This window comes from Fusarium solani (genome assembly GCF_023522795.1).
Source record: "Fusarium solani strain SB1 chromosome Unknown bctg00000002, whole genome shotgun sequence".
Taxonomy (NCBI): Eukaryota; Fungi; Ascomycota; class Sordariomycetes; order Hypocreales; family Nectriaceae; genus Fusarium; species Fusarium solani.
The window spans coordinates 674,783-691,914 of NW_027072155.1; the positions used below are offsets into that span (position 1 = coordinate 674,783).

General features: G+C 50.8%; 6 protein-coding genes across 6 annotated transcripts; 3 read left to right on the forward strand and 3 right to left on the reverse strand.

The window, feature by feature from the left end:
* Positions 1 to 1,094: 1,094 nt before the first annotated feature.
* Positions 1,095 to 2,453, forward strand: MRS44_004182 (uncharacterized protein; the record flags this gene model as incomplete). Its single annotated transcript, XM_065622090.1, has 4 exons — positions 1,095 to 1,224; positions 1,382 to 1,847; positions 1,901 to 2,031; positions 2,089 to 2,453. 4 exons carry the CDS (start codon positions 1,095 to 1,097, stop codon positions 2,451 to 2,453), a joined length of 1,092 nt encoding a protein of 363 aa, XP_065478162.1.
* Positions 2,454 to 2,737: 284 nt separating this feature from the next.
* MRS44_004183 (uncharacterized protein) lies at positions 2,738 to 7,274 on the reverse strand (the record flags this gene model as incomplete). Its single annotated transcript, XM_065622091.1, has 9 exons — positions 2,738 to 3,545; positions 3,606 to 3,701; positions 3,930 to 4,528; positions 4,585 to 4,664; positions 4,717 to 5,096; positions 5,149 to 5,276; positions 5,920 to 6,053; positions 6,103 to 6,636; positions 6,692 to 7,274. 9 exons carry the CDS (start codon positions 7,272 to 7,274, stop codon positions 2,738 to 2,740), a joined length of 3,342 nt encoding a protein of 1,113 aa, XP_065478163.1.
* A 442-nt stretch (positions 7,275 to 7,716) lies between these two features.
* MRS44_004184 (uncharacterized protein) lies at positions 7,717 to 8,503 on the forward strand (the record flags this gene model as incomplete). Its single annotated transcript, XM_046271663.2, has 2 exons — positions 7,717 to 8,312; positions 8,368 to 8,503. 2 exons carry the CDS (start codon positions 7,717 to 7,719, stop codon positions 8,501 to 8,503), a joined length of 732 nt encoding a protein of 243 aa, XP_046125647.1.
* A 1,135-nt stretch (positions 8,504 to 9,638) lies between these two features.
* Positions 9,639 to 11,290, forward strand: MRS44_004185 (uncharacterized protein; the record flags this gene model as incomplete). Its single annotated transcript, XM_046273129.2, has 4 exons — positions 9,639 to 9,884; positions 9,936 to 9,987; positions 10,042 to 10,302; positions 10,353 to 11,290. The coding sequence occupies 4 exons, from the start codon at positions 9,639 to 9,641 to the stop codon at positions 11,288 to 11,290; spliced, it is 1,497 nt and encodes a 498-aa protein (XP_046125648.1).
* A 1,388-nt stretch (positions 11,291 to 12,678) lies between these two features.
* Positions 12,679 to 14,112, reverse strand: MRS44_004186 (uncharacterized protein; the record flags this gene model as incomplete). The annotated part of the gene is made up of 1 exon (XM_046277684.2): positions 12,679 to 14,112. The coding sequence occupies one exon, from the start codon at positions 14,110 to 14,112 to the stop codon at positions 12,679 to 12,681; it is 1,434 nt and encodes a 477-aa protein (XP_046125649.2).
* Positions 14,113 to 14,923: 811 nt separating this feature from the next.
* MRS44_004187 (uncharacterized protein) lies at positions 14,924 to 16,642 on the reverse strand (the record flags this gene model as incomplete). Its single annotated transcript, XM_065622092.1, has 5 exons — positions 14,924 to 15,095; positions 15,144 to 15,279; positions 15,328 to 15,724; positions 15,771 to 16,009; positions 16,162 to 16,642. The coding sequence occupies 5 exons, from the start codon at positions 16,640 to 16,642 to the stop codon at positions 14,924 to 14,926; spliced, it is 1,425 nt and encodes a 474-aa protein (XP_065478164.1).
* Between the last annotated feature and the right edge of the window lie 490 nt (positions 16,643 to 17,132).

Genomic DNA, 17,132 nt, shown 5'->3' on the forward strand with positions numbered 1-17,132 from the left:
CTGCCTCACCGTCGGTGGGTCGGAGAAGAAGCTAGGCTCGATCAGATCTGTCAACAGACCTAAGCGATGCGTCTGTGAAGAACCAGGAGCCCGGGCCGTGGTGCACGGTCAAAGGGGGAATGCTACGGTGGAGTTGAGAGGATCTGAGCGTTTCTTCAAGAATGACATCAAAGCAAGGAGCTGAAGATATGGAGTGGATACCTTCTGCAACGGCAGCAGCGTGGCCGTTTACGCGGTTGGTGTCCCTGCATCTTGCGTCGCCCTGCAGGACACCACCAGCTCAGCTGAGAACAGGCCCTGTTTCCAGATCCCCGATTTCACGTTCAACTGACTCGAGTCCCAGGAACGCCGACATGACAATGGTTTCAGGCCGCGTTGCTATCGCTCGCAGGGCTATCGGGACAGTCGAGACCCGTCAAATCAGGGCTTAGCGATAGATAACCTGGGGTTTTTGAGGCGGACCACGCGCGGGTCCGAGTTAGAGTTTCCCAGACCCCGGATCCAACACTGCCGGGGTGGACGCGGCAGCTGTTGTGCGCTTCTTATCTCGCGTGTTCTTCAGTGGCTGATTTCGAATGCAAAAGGGGCTTCACTTGCGCGTCCAGAATGATCGGTAAGAAGACGTGGCTGAGACCTGGCAAAAGGGATTTCTCGAGAAAAGCCTCTGCATGACTCTTGTCTCAACCGTGGCATTTGAATGGCTTGGTCTACCGTGAAGCCGTCGCTGCCGATGAACCGAACCAACAAATCGGTCTCGATCTAGCTATCGACTCCCCAGCTCAAACGTGAGTCCTGAAAACAGCCCAGCCAAGCACCGCAGCTCGAGTCCAGCCCGCCAAGGCCATTGGGGACATTGCTGCCACTCTGATTTCAGCCAATGTGGCTTGTCGCGTCGAGTCAGGTCCTCACGTCAACGGTCCAATGATGGGGGTCTAGTCTCGTTGATAGGCCAGCCACCCTACCAGCCCAAAGTCAAAGCGCTGATCCTCAGCCAAAAGGTGAGGGAACCCCAGCTAAACTGGTGGCAAGCGCTTCTCGTCATTGTTGTGTTTGTCGTCGAAAGCTTCAACTTCTCGAGGATTGCAGTCTCAACCATGGCTGGGCTCGAGCCCAACATCTACTGGTCGACGGCCATCACATGGATCGCGGCATCGGTGGCCATGGTGATGCGCTTCATGGCTCGGCGGATCACAAAGCAGCCTTGGTGGTGGGATGATACATTTTGTGTGCTGACCTATGTGGGTTCTCCATCCGCTTGAGACACGATCAACATGCTTACAGACACACCAGATATTTGGATGCCTCTACTCGGCGACCGTGTTAGAATGTACAAACCAACCTACGATATACACACCATTCAGAGTCTAACAATTCCTTGCAGGGACCATCCACTGGTACCTTGGCCAATACATGCCCGACGACCTCAGCGATGCCGAACGAGACCTGATCCTTCACAATGGACGATTCATCGGATTCTTCAACTCCCTGACATATGCCTTTGCGATCGCCTCTGCGAAATTGGCTATCCTCTTTCTCTACTGGCGAATCTTTCAGCTATCATCGATCCGACTCCCAATGCAGATCATGATCACCATGTGTTTTATCTGGATCATTGTTCGAACGTTCATGACCATCTTTCGCTGCCTCCCGGTACAGGCATATTGGGATAAGACGATTCCCCATGCCGTCTGTAGGATCCGGGATACGGAATTCTTCTTTAGCACGGTGCTTACACATTTCTTGATGGACCTTGCTATCTTGGTCTTGCCCATCATCGAGGTCTTCAAACTCCGCCTACGTATCGGCCAGAAGATTGCTGTGGCCGCTCTCTTCATTGTTGGTTCCATGTACGTGACTCCTGGGCTCTGTTACTATTCAGTCGCATCTAACTCTGTCATAGTGTTTGTCTCGCGTCGATATTCGCTATTGTCGAGGCCCTCAGTTATAACCCCAAGTCAACACAAATGCCCCATGACTATGGTATGTACTGCGTCTGGGGATCCGTCGAGATCAACATTGCCATTGTATCTGGTAAGAGCCCTTAATCTTAAGCCAGTGTTTAGCCTCTTGACTAACTGCTTCTAATAGCTTGCTTCCCCCTACTTCGACCTGTCATCCGCAACATCTTCCCCGCCCGCTTCCTCAGCTCCTACTACGGCGGCAACAGCAGCCAACCCATCAGTCGACCAAGCCGTGCTATCCGACTGGCTACAATATCGAGAACAAATAGGGAAAAGGAAAATGACGAGACCAGTTCAACCCATCAGCTAGCAGACATCGAAAGTGGTGTCTCGGAAGTTGGCGATTTCGACGCGGTGCCTAGGCCGGTACACAGCCATGAGGGTATTCGTACCGTGATATCGAGTCCATATCACGAGGACACGGATCAAAATACGGCTGGGATACATGTACAGAAGGACATGATAGTCGAGGTGGTGGCAACCAAACGATGAAAGGGATTGGGAGATGAGAGATGATACCCCGGGAGATAATGAGCAATCTATATATTTAATAGAGTTTAAAGACCCGTTCAATAAGATCTTTGTAGCGTGACATGATGGCGCCTGGTTTCATGTTTAGACTTGACAGTGAAGCGCTCCTTACCATGAAAACTCAGGGGAGGCTCGCTCGACATTCGCGGTATAACGGACCTAGGGAACAGTCCAGTCTCTCACAGGGTTCACTGTTCCTTCATCGCACTGCATGTCTAAATTTTGTAAATAAATTGTGTCTTTGCTTATCCTATTGAACTCTGAAAGTAGTTTTCCAGGCCGGGCAGCGACGCAAGCTCAGCAAAATTAGTAGGAACAAACTCGGGCATCAAGTTCATTTCCTCTGAACGAAACGACCCCTGCCCCGGGCTGCTGCCATACGCCCACTCCATCGTTGGCATTGCTTGCTCTTGTCCAAGCATCTGCTCAGGCTCAACCTGCAACGCAACCCAGTTGCGAAACTGATCGTAACCTGCACCACCCAGTGACGGGCTTTCACCATGACTCGCTCCCAGCTTGGCCAGTGCCATTTCCAAAATCTCCAGGCCCCGCTTCTCGGAGCTTTTGGTGTTGGCAAAGACGCCGCCGGACATGATTTTCAGCAATGTGATTCCTTGGTCGCAGATGTCGCCGAATTCTACCGTCTTGCTGAGGATGCGTTGAGCTATCAAAGTTACTACCGCAGCACAGCAAGAAGTGAACTCGGTATATGAAGACTTGGAAAGCCCAAACTCATCATGGAGCTTTTGACAGAGCTGGATGGATGTAATGGCGCTTTGGATGCAGCGTTTTATAAGGGTGTTGCGAGCGTTGACCCATCCGTGCAGACCAAGCTTATCAGCATCGGAATCGTCAAACATGAAAGATCGGCCAATGAAGATATGCACAAGATGATATGTGAGTGCGAGGTGTATGTTGGATCGAAAGAGTGATTGGCCTGGCGTTAAGTCCTTGCAGTAGGTCTCTTCTGAGAGACTATCCCACCATGTCTCCAATGCCTGGTTTACTTTGAGGGCATCATTAGCTACTAGTATGCTCGAGCTTGGAGTTGCTCTTTTAATCATTAAGCTAGAAAGTTAGCTTTGTAGCAGAATTCGGGATGAAAGAACCAACATGTTGTCGCGAGCATCCTCCATAATCTCAGTAAGGTCTTTCTGGGCCATGGCGTTATGAAACGTATTGGGCCTTCCGGATGGCTGTAATTCAAGACTATTAACTGGGAGCTCAGTGCTTATCTGGGATCTCTGAATGGATGCAGGCCGGCCATGCAAGATGGAAACACGCCTGTGAGTAGTCAGATATTTGGCCAATTGTACCAATACGCATCTTCATTCAAGCAGTGACTCTATGCCTTCCAGTAAAGCCTTTTTCAAGCACGAGTAGACTCATCAAATGAACTTTATATGAGCATGTACACAAGAAAAATGCTTGGCTCACCTCTCCAGGGTATACACCGTCCACCAAATTCGGTTGCGCATCTCGGTGTCTCGCGTCTTGGACTTGCTTTTCAAGTGCATGTTGTTATGTATCGCTATTTTCATAGCAATGCCGTAATAGCTGCTGGCCAGTCCTGCCGGGTCCACCGGGAGCGTGTACACTCCCATCAAGATGAAGGCCTGCACGCATTGGGCACTCCCGATAGTCAGCAGATCGGGGATCATGGCTGTTGCCTTTCGATAAAAAGACAAAGCAAGGGCGTCATCGATTGCCGAAGTCACGTCAACCTCCCCCGTATTGGACTGTCTTCCTTTGACCAGGTGCGCAAACTGGGTGCTGACGCAAAACACCATGAGAGCCGTGCAGACCCATGGAGCGTCGGCGATTGTGAGTGGCGCAGCAACGTGGGTATATATGTCGGATATCCGATTCCGTATATGCTCTTCGTCTACATAGAAGTAGTTTGTCTGAGCTACGTTGAAAAAGATGTCCAGCAATGTAGTGGCGACCTCGGCAGGTGGGAATAGAGATACAGCATCTTGGACGACAAAGGGGAACGATAGCAACTGTTCGGCCGTGGCCACGCTGGCTGTCGGATCCTGTGGCTACAATTAGCTCCACACATGTCATATTGACAATGAAGGACACTTCTTACAGTGCTGGGTCTTTCCAAGTCAGGGCCTAATTTTTGTTGGATTTGGCGAGTAAAGTCGGAATGAGAGAACTCTTCATAGGCTGCGAAGTGATGAGCAACATTGTGATGACTTGGTTATCTAAAACCGCATACCTAGGATGGAAGTAGCGTCTTTCGTCCCTTGATTGCTGGGAGTGTCGTCGGAAGCCTCATCACGTTGCAGGTTCGCTAGGTCCCGTGACGCAGGCGAGCTCCCCTTATCCGTTGACAGAGCTGCCACCGTCTCCGCAAGCTGAGTAGGGCTGAAATCCTGAATATTCGTAAAGTGTTGAACGATGGCTTCCAAGTTGCGAATCCTATCGATATCGAAAAACACCCTTGGGTTAATCGATTCCGCCAACTTTTGTATTTCTGGCCGCCGTCTTGATCGTCTATATGCGTTGGTGAAGGCGCATTGGCGCTTGGATTTGATACACCCGTCACATGGGGTTCCGCCAGTGCACCTCTCCTTCAGGCGCCGGCAATGGTCGCACCTGTGAGTCCTATTAGCCATGGAACGCAATGATGCGCTATCTGAGCACTGACGCTCGTGCAGCCCTTGGCTTTTTCCCAACGGCCACGGTTATCTCGTTGCGTGCCGGCTGGGGTGACCCCGGAGGCTGCCGGTCATCAACAGTCTGATCTGCCTCGGTGGGTCTCGACATTGCGTCACGCTGAGCAAATCAGTCCAATCAGCTTGGTAAACAAAGGTCCTGGTCTAGTGGAGGGATGTTGAAAGAGGGAGGTTCCTACGATTTGAGGTTTGGTGTTGTGTGCCGGTTTCGTGCCGGAAAATGTCAGCCGAAGCGTGCCGGGCCGGAGATCGACGGGAATACTGCCTAATTCAGATACCCACCTATCCAAACCATTATCACTGGCTTCAATAACATTATCCTTGTGAGGTCAGGCACAATCAAGTGTTTGAATGAAGACAGGGGTTGCGAGTAGCAAATTCAGGGGCTGTCCCAGGTTCTCACAGAATGGCATCTAGATTGCCTTGAACACCATTGTTCAGCATACCTATCAAGGCCAACGGTTACGTGTTGGCAAACAGTCAAGAAAAAAGCTCTAGGGTGTTTACATGACGAGAAATTAACTAGAGTGATTGTAGCATTGAATGGACACTATTCTCTCGCGCTCATTTCTCTATCCTAAACCGCATCTCCTCCCATTTATCTACAGTTTTGACTCCCTCCCCGTTTTCCACAAAGGCTCGAGACTTTCTTCCATGAGGTTTCTTTTTGAGGATATCCTGGCTTTGGTGGTCTTGAAGATACGAGGTAGACCCGAATTCTCAAATGAAACACCGTCACGCACCATGGCCGCCATGCCTTTGCTCGAAAGCAGAATCTGTGGCATCCCATGGCCCGTGAAACCAGCAATGATGAACTGACCTGGCTTGTCTGGGACCTCGCCAACGTGAGGCATAAAATCTCCGCTGTAACCCATGACTAGTGCTCGTGTTAGCAGCCGTCGGTAGTTGTAGCAGTTCCAACTTACTTCCGGTCCAGATGCTCTCTACTTTAGCACCCGAGTTCTCCCAGCAGCGGAAATGCCGTTGCATATAGTCATCAAAATAAGACACAGCCTCTTCAATGAGCTCATCGTCTCGTATTGTGCCATACCATCGCTCCTTGTTGTGCCAAAACCGCTGTCTGGCCCCACCAACGATGATGCTACCGTCAGGGCGCGGAATAAGATAGTCATTGTTGCGTGCATCGAAGCGGATACCATAGGTATTGACCAGATGAGGCGTGTCAGTTCCCTTGGGGCTGCTGATATGGCAGGCGATACCCCTGATTGGCACGATGCAGCGCGCGTATTCGGGCAGTAGGTGGCTGGTATAGCCGTTGGTGGCGTAGATGATCTTCCGAGCCTTGATCAAGCCATCGGGGGTTGTCACAGTCCATGATCCATTGCTATCATGAGTTGACGAGACTGAAGATACGGGCGTGTGAGAGTACAGCTTGACGCCTTTGTCGAGGAGAAGTTGTAGGAGTTGATGGATCATCTTTGATGGCCACAAGTGGGCGGCTGTATAGGAAAAACAGCACTGCGCGCCCTTGACACCAGAAACCTGTTTTTATACCTGTCAGCTGCTGTTTCGAGTGCAATAGAATAAACACGAGGTGCTTTACCCTTTCTGCGTCTTTCTTGGGCGTAAAAGCGATATCGTGTAGATCGACAACATTCGCTTTTACCAACTCTCTGTACGCTTCTTCCGTCTGCTTTGCATGTTTGGGGTCCAGAAAAACATCCAAAGCCCTAGTGACGTTAAAGTCACAGTCAAGGCATTCCCTTTCGACGAGATCCTTAACCGCGTATACATGGGCGGCTTCAAATTTGGCCAATTCGGCAGCTGCCTCTGCGCCATAGATCTTGGCAGTTCTTTGGACGTTGAGGAATCCGTCTGGCTTGACATGACCTCCGTTTCGTCCAGTGGCACCAGAGACTGGCTTCCTGGCTTCGAGGATTGCGATAGAGGCCTTGAAAGAGCTGTCTTGAAGCAGATGGTAGGCCGTGCCCACTCCGGCGATGCCAGAGCCGATAATGAGAATGTCTATCTCGGAGGGAAGGTCTTTGGTACTCCGGAAATCATCCAGGGGGCGAGGCTCCGCGTTCCAAAAGGAAGGGACGGGGTTAGCGGCTGGCACCATTTGATCTTTGGTCATGTCGGTTGTTTGACGGATGGTCAAGGTCGGGTCTGTATCTGAGGAATTTGCCTGATATCAACGTTAACAGAATTGAAAGATCGGCAGGGTAAGTCGCGAAGCTTGTTCAGACCAACATTGACAGGAGAGTATCTAGATAACACAGGCGAATGATGCAGAGATAGGTGACGTCGACACAACTTCACAAATGATAGTGACTAGGATCCACCTCCTTCTGCGGGGTGGTGTGCCGGCTGCGTGCCGGTAACATTGAATCCATCGTTCAACTCAGTTAGTTCTCTAGCCCCCGGCACAAGCAGGCACCGACAATCATCAGCTGGTTTTGTCATTTATAGGGCCCAAGCCTTTATCGGAAGCTTAGAGTTAGCCATCTACCTGCCTACCCAGCCCCCTTGTTCACCACAAACACCACATTCTCACTCCGTGTTTTACCGACTCAACCATGTCTCCGGCTAATAAACACGTTGTATTCGACATTGTTGGCACATGTGTGTCGTATGATGCCATGTTCAACGCCCTTGACCGACGGCTGGGCGATAAGCTGCGCGAGCAAGGCATCAAGCCTCGTCTGCTTGGATACCTTTGGATCGAAGTCACTGAGCGCGAGTATACCTATCTGAGCATGAACGGCCGCTACATCACATTCCGAGATGTCTTTAGCAGCATCTTTTACCGAATGTTATACATGGCAGGTGTGCAAGAGCCGCATGAGTTCGCCAACGACGACGACTTGAAGTATATCCTCCAGGAGTACATGAAGTTGGAAGCACGCCCCGGAATTGCCGAGTGCTTCCAGATACTGAGGGATAACGGCTTCACTATCTGGGCGTTGACGGCCGGTGATGTGGAGCGCGTGGGCGGCTACTTCACTCACAACGGCATCCATATGCCCATGGAGAACTTCGTCTCTTGTGACGGATTCAAGATTGGCAAGCCTGATCCCCGGGTGTATAAGCTTATGCTGGACCGTCTGGGTGATGATGAGAAGTGGTTTGCAGCCGCTCACAATTGGGATGTGACTGCTGCACAGTTAGCAGGGTAAGTTATATCCCTACCCTAACAATTGTACTTACTGACCAGGATTTGTCTATAGATTCAAGGCTGCGTACTGCACTGTTTGGGAGAAGGAGCTTTGCGAGGGCGTCTTTGGCAAGATGGATATCACGGCTGATACATTTCCCGACATGGCGCGCCAGATTGTGGCAGCATCTGCGGCGAGCTCATCATAGGCTTGGAGGAGGAGGTAGAACTAGCTGGTATCATGATATTGAGATAAACAAGACACAACATATACCTAAAGTCTAAAGAGCACCGGGTTGATGATCCAGGCATAATGACATCTAAGAGAATCTATCATCCAATACACCGGAACTTTTTTAATGTTGGTATCAATGACGTCCCCGTCGGGCACAGTAGCAAAGAACACAACGATAAACCAGCATTAAAATCCAATGCTGAACACCGGACCTTGAGCGTCTTGCCCATCACCAAGATCTTGCCCCTCCTGTACTGAAGTTCAATGCCAAGGTCCACGAGGATTGTAATGACAGATCGTTGACCGGCACACCCGGCTCTGGCCAAGGCCGTCTCCAGGCTCCTCGACTATACTCGTTCCACCACGACGCGTGTTTTCGACTCCTGCCGCACACCATAACCTTATCCCAGCTGTATCCATGCCATGCCTGCAACAGTTCTTGCAGCTATCGCCATTAGCGCTGCATTACCCCAGACCGCCAACCAAGATACCGGGCCGTCGCTTTGAGTCTGCGTGCCGGTAGCGTGCCGGGTTCCCCGCAACTCAGACCAGACTTGAACCACGCTCGGGGTTTGCCTTTGAGTGACCATGGCGATCCTTCGTCATTTCCCCGCAAATCCTCTTGGTCGAGGGAAAAAGAAAGGTGAGCGTAGGATCCATCTATACCATAATATCCATCCTGGAGTGGTGAATTACTTGTGTATACGAACGAGCTGGAATCGAGGCTCGAACTCTAGGTAACCTAATTCTCAACCAGCGCGCCCTCTACCAACAGTGCACGCTTATCTCGAGACAGTTGGATAGACTCTTGGCAGAGCGGATCCAACAAACCCCAGCTTATCTCCCGTCTTTGATAACTTATCCGGGATCTGGGGTTGAACCCGGCAAAGCTAACTGACTAGTATGTCACCCCTCATGATCCTGCGTAGCGGCTAACTTCTCCCGCTCGCCAAAACACCTCCCACACGGGGTACATAACCTGATCAACCACCTGGGCTTTCGAATGTTCATCTTGCAACAGGCATTGGAGCATTTGCTACCAGACTTGATCAATTTTGTGCTCGCACACTTCCATCGTATCAACTTACTCTTGCAAGCCCTGCTCAGCGATGGAGCACTCTACATCCAAAGATCAGGGGCCCAAGGCTCACGATCGCGTTTCCAACTACAGCCTCAAGGAGACCAAGGTTTCCGCCAATGAACTTTCCCTGGAAGATGCCGAAATTGTCGCGGCACTCCAGAGTTATGTCCCAGGAACCTCGGAGGAAAGGCGACTAGTCAGGAAGGCCGACATGATCCTGCTTCCGCTTCTCTGGTGGATGTATATCCTTGCGTACCTCGACCGAGGAAACATTGTGAGTCCCTCCCTTGGATATCCGAGAGCCCAACCAACATGATTTTTCAAGGCCAATGCCAATGCTGCAGGAATGAGTGAGGATCTAGGACTCAGCGAGAACCGTAAGTCACACCCTCAGTCATCAATCGCCAACACTAATCACCCTTTGCTTCCAGAATACTCTCTGCTCGTATCTCTCTTCTTCGTCGCCTACGTCCTGTTCGAAGTACCCTCCAACATGTTGTTGATGAAGATCAAGCCTTCTATCTACCTGCCTACCATCTGTGTCATCTGGGGTAGTGTGATTATCGGAATGTCGCAGAGCAAGAACCCATCCTCGTTCCTTGCCGGCCGTTTCTTCCTTGGTGCCATCGAGGCCGGTCTCTTTCCTGGTGCTCTGTTTCTCCTGACCTGTTGGTACACCAAGAAGGAAGTTGGTAAGCATTCAGCAAGTCCAACAGCGTGCATCTTGTGGCTGACTTGTCAGGCAAACGATTCTGCATCTTTTACACTTCCGGTTGTGTTGCGCCCGCCCTCGGTGGCATCATGGCTGGAGCCGTTATTTCGCGGCTCGAAGGAGCCCGTGGAATCCCAGGCTGGCGATGGCTGCTCCTCATTGAAGGTGTTGTTACCGTTGCCTGCGGATTTGGCCTCTACTTTGTACTTCCCGACTACCCCCGAAACTCCAAAATGTTGACTCCCGAGCAACGACTTCTCGGCCACGTCCGCATCCTGCACGACCAGAGCGCCTCTGTTCAACCCGAGGAGGATAACTTGACACCCTTCCAAGCCGTTGCAGCAACCCTCAAGGACGGCAGAACTTGGCTGTTCCTAGCTCTCTATACCTGTAACATTCTGGGCTTGACTATTTCGTACTTTATCCCCACCATGCTCAAGGGACTCGGCTACACCAGTGTAACCGCCCAATGGATGACGGTCCCTATCTGGGCCTGCGGTGCTGTTTTCCAGCTATTTTGGTCCTGGACCTCGGATAAGACTCAAGATCGCAGATGGCACATAACTGGTCTGCTTTCCATTTCGGCTCTGTCGTGCCTGATCGCCATTGTTGTCAGGAACAACACTGTCAAGTACGTCATGATGTGTTTCCTCATTGGTGGAATGTTCACAACGGTACCACTGATTCTCAACTGGACGAGCGAGGTTATGGCCAGGCCAGAGCGAAAGCGTTCTATTGCCATTGCCTTTGTCAACTCTTTCGGTCACACTAGCTATATCTACGGAAGCTACTTGTGGCCCGCCTCTGAAGGACCCCGCAACCTCAAGGGATTCGCAGCCTCCAATGCTGTTCTCGGCACCGCCGCCATCCTTGCCGCGGTCTTGCCCATCATTTTCAAGTACTTCCCCAACAAGGACGAAGAGCCTGTGCAGCGAAGGGACCAGGAGACGGCCGGACGAGAAGATTGAGAGGTATAGCGAAGAACTAGTATCTATCCGTATGGCAGTAAATAGCAGGGTCAGTGGTTAGTATGAGTGGTAGAGAAATGAACTTGGCGGCCCCCTTCGTGTTAGGGGCCTGTGTTGGAGAAACGAGACGGGGTCGGCACCTGCACAAGCCGCATTGGGTCAAGTCATTTCTTACAGCAGTGCATCTATCACGACGCAAACACTTAGCAGAGCAAATCCATAGCTAACTCAAGTGTTATTATTTTCGTATCATATTGACTCTCATGTAACAAAACACTCAGTTTCCATCAAAACTTCCCACGGATACCAGAGTCCGCCCAGGCCCTCATCAGATGGCGTAGGAGCAGGCCACTTCGGCTACACAAAACACGTATACCAGAGAAAAACAGCAGACCTTCTCTGTGCACGGGGACCATATCTTCCCCCTAAAGTTAGAGGAAGCTCTGCAAAAGGCTCATGGGTATATCACTCAACTGATTTTGGGCGGCTAGCTAAGCGGCTTCAACCACATAGTCGAAAATACACTTCTTCAGGAGCCTTTCGACCACGGGCAGCAACGTGCAAAGTCAAAAGGGGCGTCGTTGCGGGATTTTCCTTCCGGGATAAAGAAAAAGACGCAATGAGCAGCGTCGTGAATTTTAGATGCGATCCCGTCCCCACATGGCCTCCCTGAGGGTCTCGATCCAGAGCTGCTGTCGGGAGCTCTTGCTGGAGCAGCATACGCAGTGGCAAGAAAGTAGACGAGCCCTGCCGATATGTAATGAAACTTCATCGCGTCTGATTGGGGGTGCTGAGGAAATAAGGCAAAAGGCGAGGTAGGATGGAGAGAATGATGGAGGAAAGAGTTCGAGGGGGGAAGTTGGAGATACTTATAGAGATCACAATTGTAAAGAAGGATAGACAGATGTCGTATTTTGTGCTCTTCTTTGGGCCGTCTAGCGTCAGAGAAACGCCGAGACAATATCTGCCGCCCCAAACTGTGCATACCTGCGGGGCTGGTTGGGCTTGAAGCTCGAACACTGCTTGTAGATCACACGGCACGATTGCCAGAGCGGAAAGGACAGTTTAGTGATGCCTAGTAAAATAATGAGCATATATTAGGGAAGATGGTACTGCCTTGAACCTAGGTACCTCGTGTTACGTACCAAGTAGTTGAAAACCTGTCGGAAGTGATCGGCTTGAAGAATAGCAAGGGTATTGTGGCGTGTCGTTCTCAATATCAAGTTCCCGGTCTTCAGACCATCATATGAAAAGGCGCTCACTATCATTTGCCGTGTCTCACCTACATGTTGGCAGCTCCCCGCCCTTGATCATGGGCTTGTTTATCTTGTTGATTTTGGAAACTCTAGTCAAGATCTTTATGTCTCTAGCTGGCTGTCTTTCATCAATCAGACACAAGGATTCAGCTGTCTTGCCACTTTATCGACTTGTCGAATGATGCCCGCCATCTCATCACCGCTCAATAACGGACTAATCGAGCATATTCTCAGAACTACCCTCCCTCGTAGCTTTGTTGTCAATATCCCAGCGATATTTCCCTCGACCAACTTTCTCGAAATCGCCGTGTTTAGGTCGTTCAGCTCCTCGTCCGTCTTTCCCGGTGGTGCATATCGGAATGTCACTATTGCCATGCTCGCAGCACTTGTAACCTCCCAATTCTTCGACTTTTTCACCTCTTCTTGAGCAATCTCTGCCAGGCGGAAGCCATGGTCAATCATTAGTCCCAGTCTTTCTACTCCGAGGACGCGCAGCGTGAACCAGAGCTTCAAAGCTCGCGACGGCCGCGTCAACTCCATGCCAAGGTTCCAGAAGTTGGGAATCTCCTCGTCATCGAGTGCGTCTCGGAGGTAGTCGCCGTCGTTGGTAAAGACCTTTGCCAGGTTGATCTTGTTTCTGACAAGAATAAGACTGCAGCTGTAGGTTTGAAACAGCCACTTGTGCGCATCCCAAGAGATGCTATCTGCAAGGCCGAGACCGCTGACCGCTGAGCTTCGAGTAGCGGCGAGAGAGGCAGATGCACCGTAGGCACCGTCGATGTGAAGCCATACGCCCTCTTCGTCTCGAATTTGTGCAAGAGCCGTTAGATCGTCAACACTCCCCGTATTGGTCGTCCCTGATGTCCCAATTAGGACGAAAGGGATGAGTCCTGCCGTTCGATCGGCTTGGATGGCGTCCTTGAGGGCTGCGGTCTGTATCTGGAAGGAGTCATTCGACCGAATGACACGGATCCGATCGCGTTTGATCCCAATAATCCTCAGCGCCTTCACCACAGAGTGATGCGTCTGATCAGACACATATGCAACACCAAATCCCTCCTGCCCAGAAGGCAAAATACAATCCCTCGCCAAAACCATAGCAGTCATATTAGCCATGGACCCCCCAGAAACGAAAATCCCGCCCGCAGTATCAGGCAATCCCACACGCGCCGCCAGCCACTCCAGCAACGTCTGCTCAACTACGGCTACTCCCGAGCCCTGCAGCCTGGACCCCGCAAACGAGTTGAAGGCGCTCGAGAGGCAATCACCTATCCAGGACAGTGGCGAGGCGGGGTTGGGGACGAAGCCGAAGAAGCGGGGGTTGTTCATTCGGAGGCGAAAGTCGGAGATTGTGAAGGCATCTTGGATGGCTTGGTCTATGTCGTTGGGTTGGCCGGGAGTGCTGAGTTCTTTGAGGAGAGGGACGTCTGCTGGTTGGGCAACCCGTAACATAGGATCATGGCGAACTTGTTGCGTGGACTGAAGAAGTTTGTCAAAGACGGCTTTGAAGGAAGCACTGATGGCTGCTATTTCTGCACTCTGGTCCAATGCATCGAGAGAGGCCATTGTGATAACTGTGTCAGTGTGTGGAATCTCTGATCAGAGTGGCCAGAAAGTTCATGTTATAGCAGAGGTTGACTCAAGGTTCATGGAAAATAGTCCCGTTTATTGCCGAAACAGCCCGGAAATGCTCCCCGTGAATACCGTGGTGGAGCGTGCTTCATGTCAAAAATGTCAAAATTGACTACAAAATGTCAAGCCAAGGGCGCGAGCGAACGTTAGCCTCCCCACATCGTAGGATGGTGATCGGATATGCAAGCGCAAGGCTCTATATTTGGGCGTCTTGGTAATCATGTCTCCATATTATTACTTAGTCTTTTGATGCCCTTGCAAATTGGGACGACGGTTAGTGAACGAGTGAGCTAGTATTGACTAGATTTACGAGGCAACCTATGAGCTCTTGATAAATATTTTTCGTAAGTAGCCCCCGGGTAGTTGGTCCTTGAGCGTTTCTACCCTGTGTCGAGTTCGCTTTTCACGACTGAGTCAATCCCACACTATTCTAATATTCCATCTCGTAAAAATACGTCCAGGTCAGCCGTGGTAGAGTCAGAGGCATGACAAGATGTCGTTCTTTGTCCCAGGTCGAGCATAAATCAGCGTCACCCTCAACTTGAGTCGCACATTGAGCGTTGCTTTGATCGCCAGTCAATACTCGGTGCTGTTCCTCAACCCAAATAATTATAAGATTACTCCTCTAATTGTCTATTCTACTTAAAACACTTTTGTGTAGGTATGCAAAGTCTATATCCAAACATTATATGCCTTCCATTTGATGCAGAGTCGTTTCGTGGTTCGCGTATCAAACCTGTAAAGGTCAAGCAGACTTTTCGTTGTCGTATCCTGTTTCGGCCATCTCCTGTGCCCTGCTAGATGGCAGGCTTGATGGTGAGTTGTCAAGCCATTTGCCGCTATTTATTGCTTCCATGTTCTGCTGAATCTGGAAATCAGCACAACAAGCGTGCCACTGATAATGGTCGCGAATGTAGCTTCATCAAGTTAGCACATATTCCAAGTCTCGGCCAATAATGGAATACTCACTGATGGTGAAAGCCCATCCAACACCGAGGCCGTTGATCAAGGGCACGACTCCGCCAACACTTCCCGCGGCAAAGCTGTACTGAACAACATACTTGCCCGTGATGACCGCCGTTCTGTATACCGGACGAACTTCTACAGAATTATTAGCGCCTTCCCCTAGGCTGTGCAATTCTGACTTACCAGCAGCGTATGTGTTCAGCCCGCTGAACGACGCCATGAGTCCTGTTCCCTGAATGAAGGAACCCACAATAGGCAAAGCCATGCTTCCGATGCGTTTCTGTACACTCCAGCCATATAGGAGAGTGCCTAGAGGTAGCACCAAAAGAATGAAAGGCAGACTGGCGTTGAGTCTGTCCTCTGGTAGTCGCTGCCCATTCCTCTTTCGGATGTATCTCCTGACAGTGATGTCGGACACTTTCCCACCAAGCGTGCTGCCAACCAAGAAGCCGGCGCCAGGAGCGAGGTAGAAGAGACCGCTTTCAAGAGGAGAGTTCAGGTTGAATCGAGGGTTGACAACACGCCGGACCGAACTCAAGAGGCCGTACTGATTAAACGCCAACAGGCCACAAGCAATGTTCTAGTAGGTATCAGAAACGTCTTATCATCGAGTGGATGCAACATACAGCCAATAGAACCTTTGGGTATTTGAACTGCCGAAACACAATCATAGGGTTGAATGTCCGGATCATGTCCTCTCGTGTCTTGGGACGTATAGCCTCGGCAGTCTTGGGGTTCCCGACCTCGCTTGCCCGAGGGATGAAAAAGAAGGTGAGAATCAAGCCAAGGCAGGACATGCCGGCCTCGACGCCATAAATGACTCTCCAGCTGGTAAAGGTGGCAATGATACTACCAATCAGTGGGGCTGTAGATGGTTAGTTGTGATGTCGCGTGACCCGTGGGGTTGCTCACCGATGGTGTTTGCACTAACGCAGCTGCCAAGAAAGAAACCAACAGCCGTCCCGCGAACAGTCTACATGGCATTAATATTAAACACTAATAATCTCTTGGATAAACTTGCCGGTTCAAAAATGTCTGCCAGAATGGTCTGTCCGGCAACAAGGAAGAATGGCCCTGTTGTGCCGCCAAGAATCCAGAGAGCACCGAACCCTGCAATGTTGGGAGCCACAGCACATCCAATAGAGCATAGACACAGGACAAGGTTGGCAACAAGATATGTTGACCTTCTACCAATTATTGTGCTAATTGGGAGCCAGATCAGGCCAGACAAGGCCTGGGCGACGAAAACGCCAGCATTGACCGTGTTGATGGTAGTCACCGCGATGTCCAAGTCTGAAGCAACCTCAGGTGTAGCAGGCATAATCGCAGTACTCCAAAATGTCATTGGAAGAGGCATCCAACAGACGACAAACAGGATGACCCATTTTCTCCAGGATGGGATCTCAGCCACATCATCGTCAATGGCACCGACAGGAGGCAGAGGCGTCACTGATGGTTGGGCACCAGTCAATCCCCCTGACTTGGGTTCACTCGCCATCTTGGCAGAAATTCAGGGGACAAACAAAATGTATTGAAACAGGAACTCGAAACGGGAAATCAACACCTCGGCAATAGCATCTGTCAACGGACAACTTCCGGTGGGCATTGCAATGAGGCTCAAAAACTTGCATTGCATTTGCAAGAGAAGCCGAGGACCAGAGAGTACAAATACCACCTCGAAACCATGAATACCCGAGCGAAGGAATTTTTGCTTTCATCAGCAGGCATCACGATAAGTGGGCCTTCCATGACTCTATCTTGCGGTGTCGGACACCCTTTTTTATCCCTGGCAAATCATGAGTTTGACAAAGACGCCGGCATCGAGAGTCGAGATGCCGATTTAAAGGGTCAAGTAGCCGGAATGTCCTCGGCGGAGAGTGAGTTTTGCCGATCCGGTCGGAATTTGGCTTAGTCATTCCGGCGAGGGGAAACATTGCGCCGCGGATATTCGGCGTCACATTCCGCTTCCAGAGATCTTCGCAGTCACA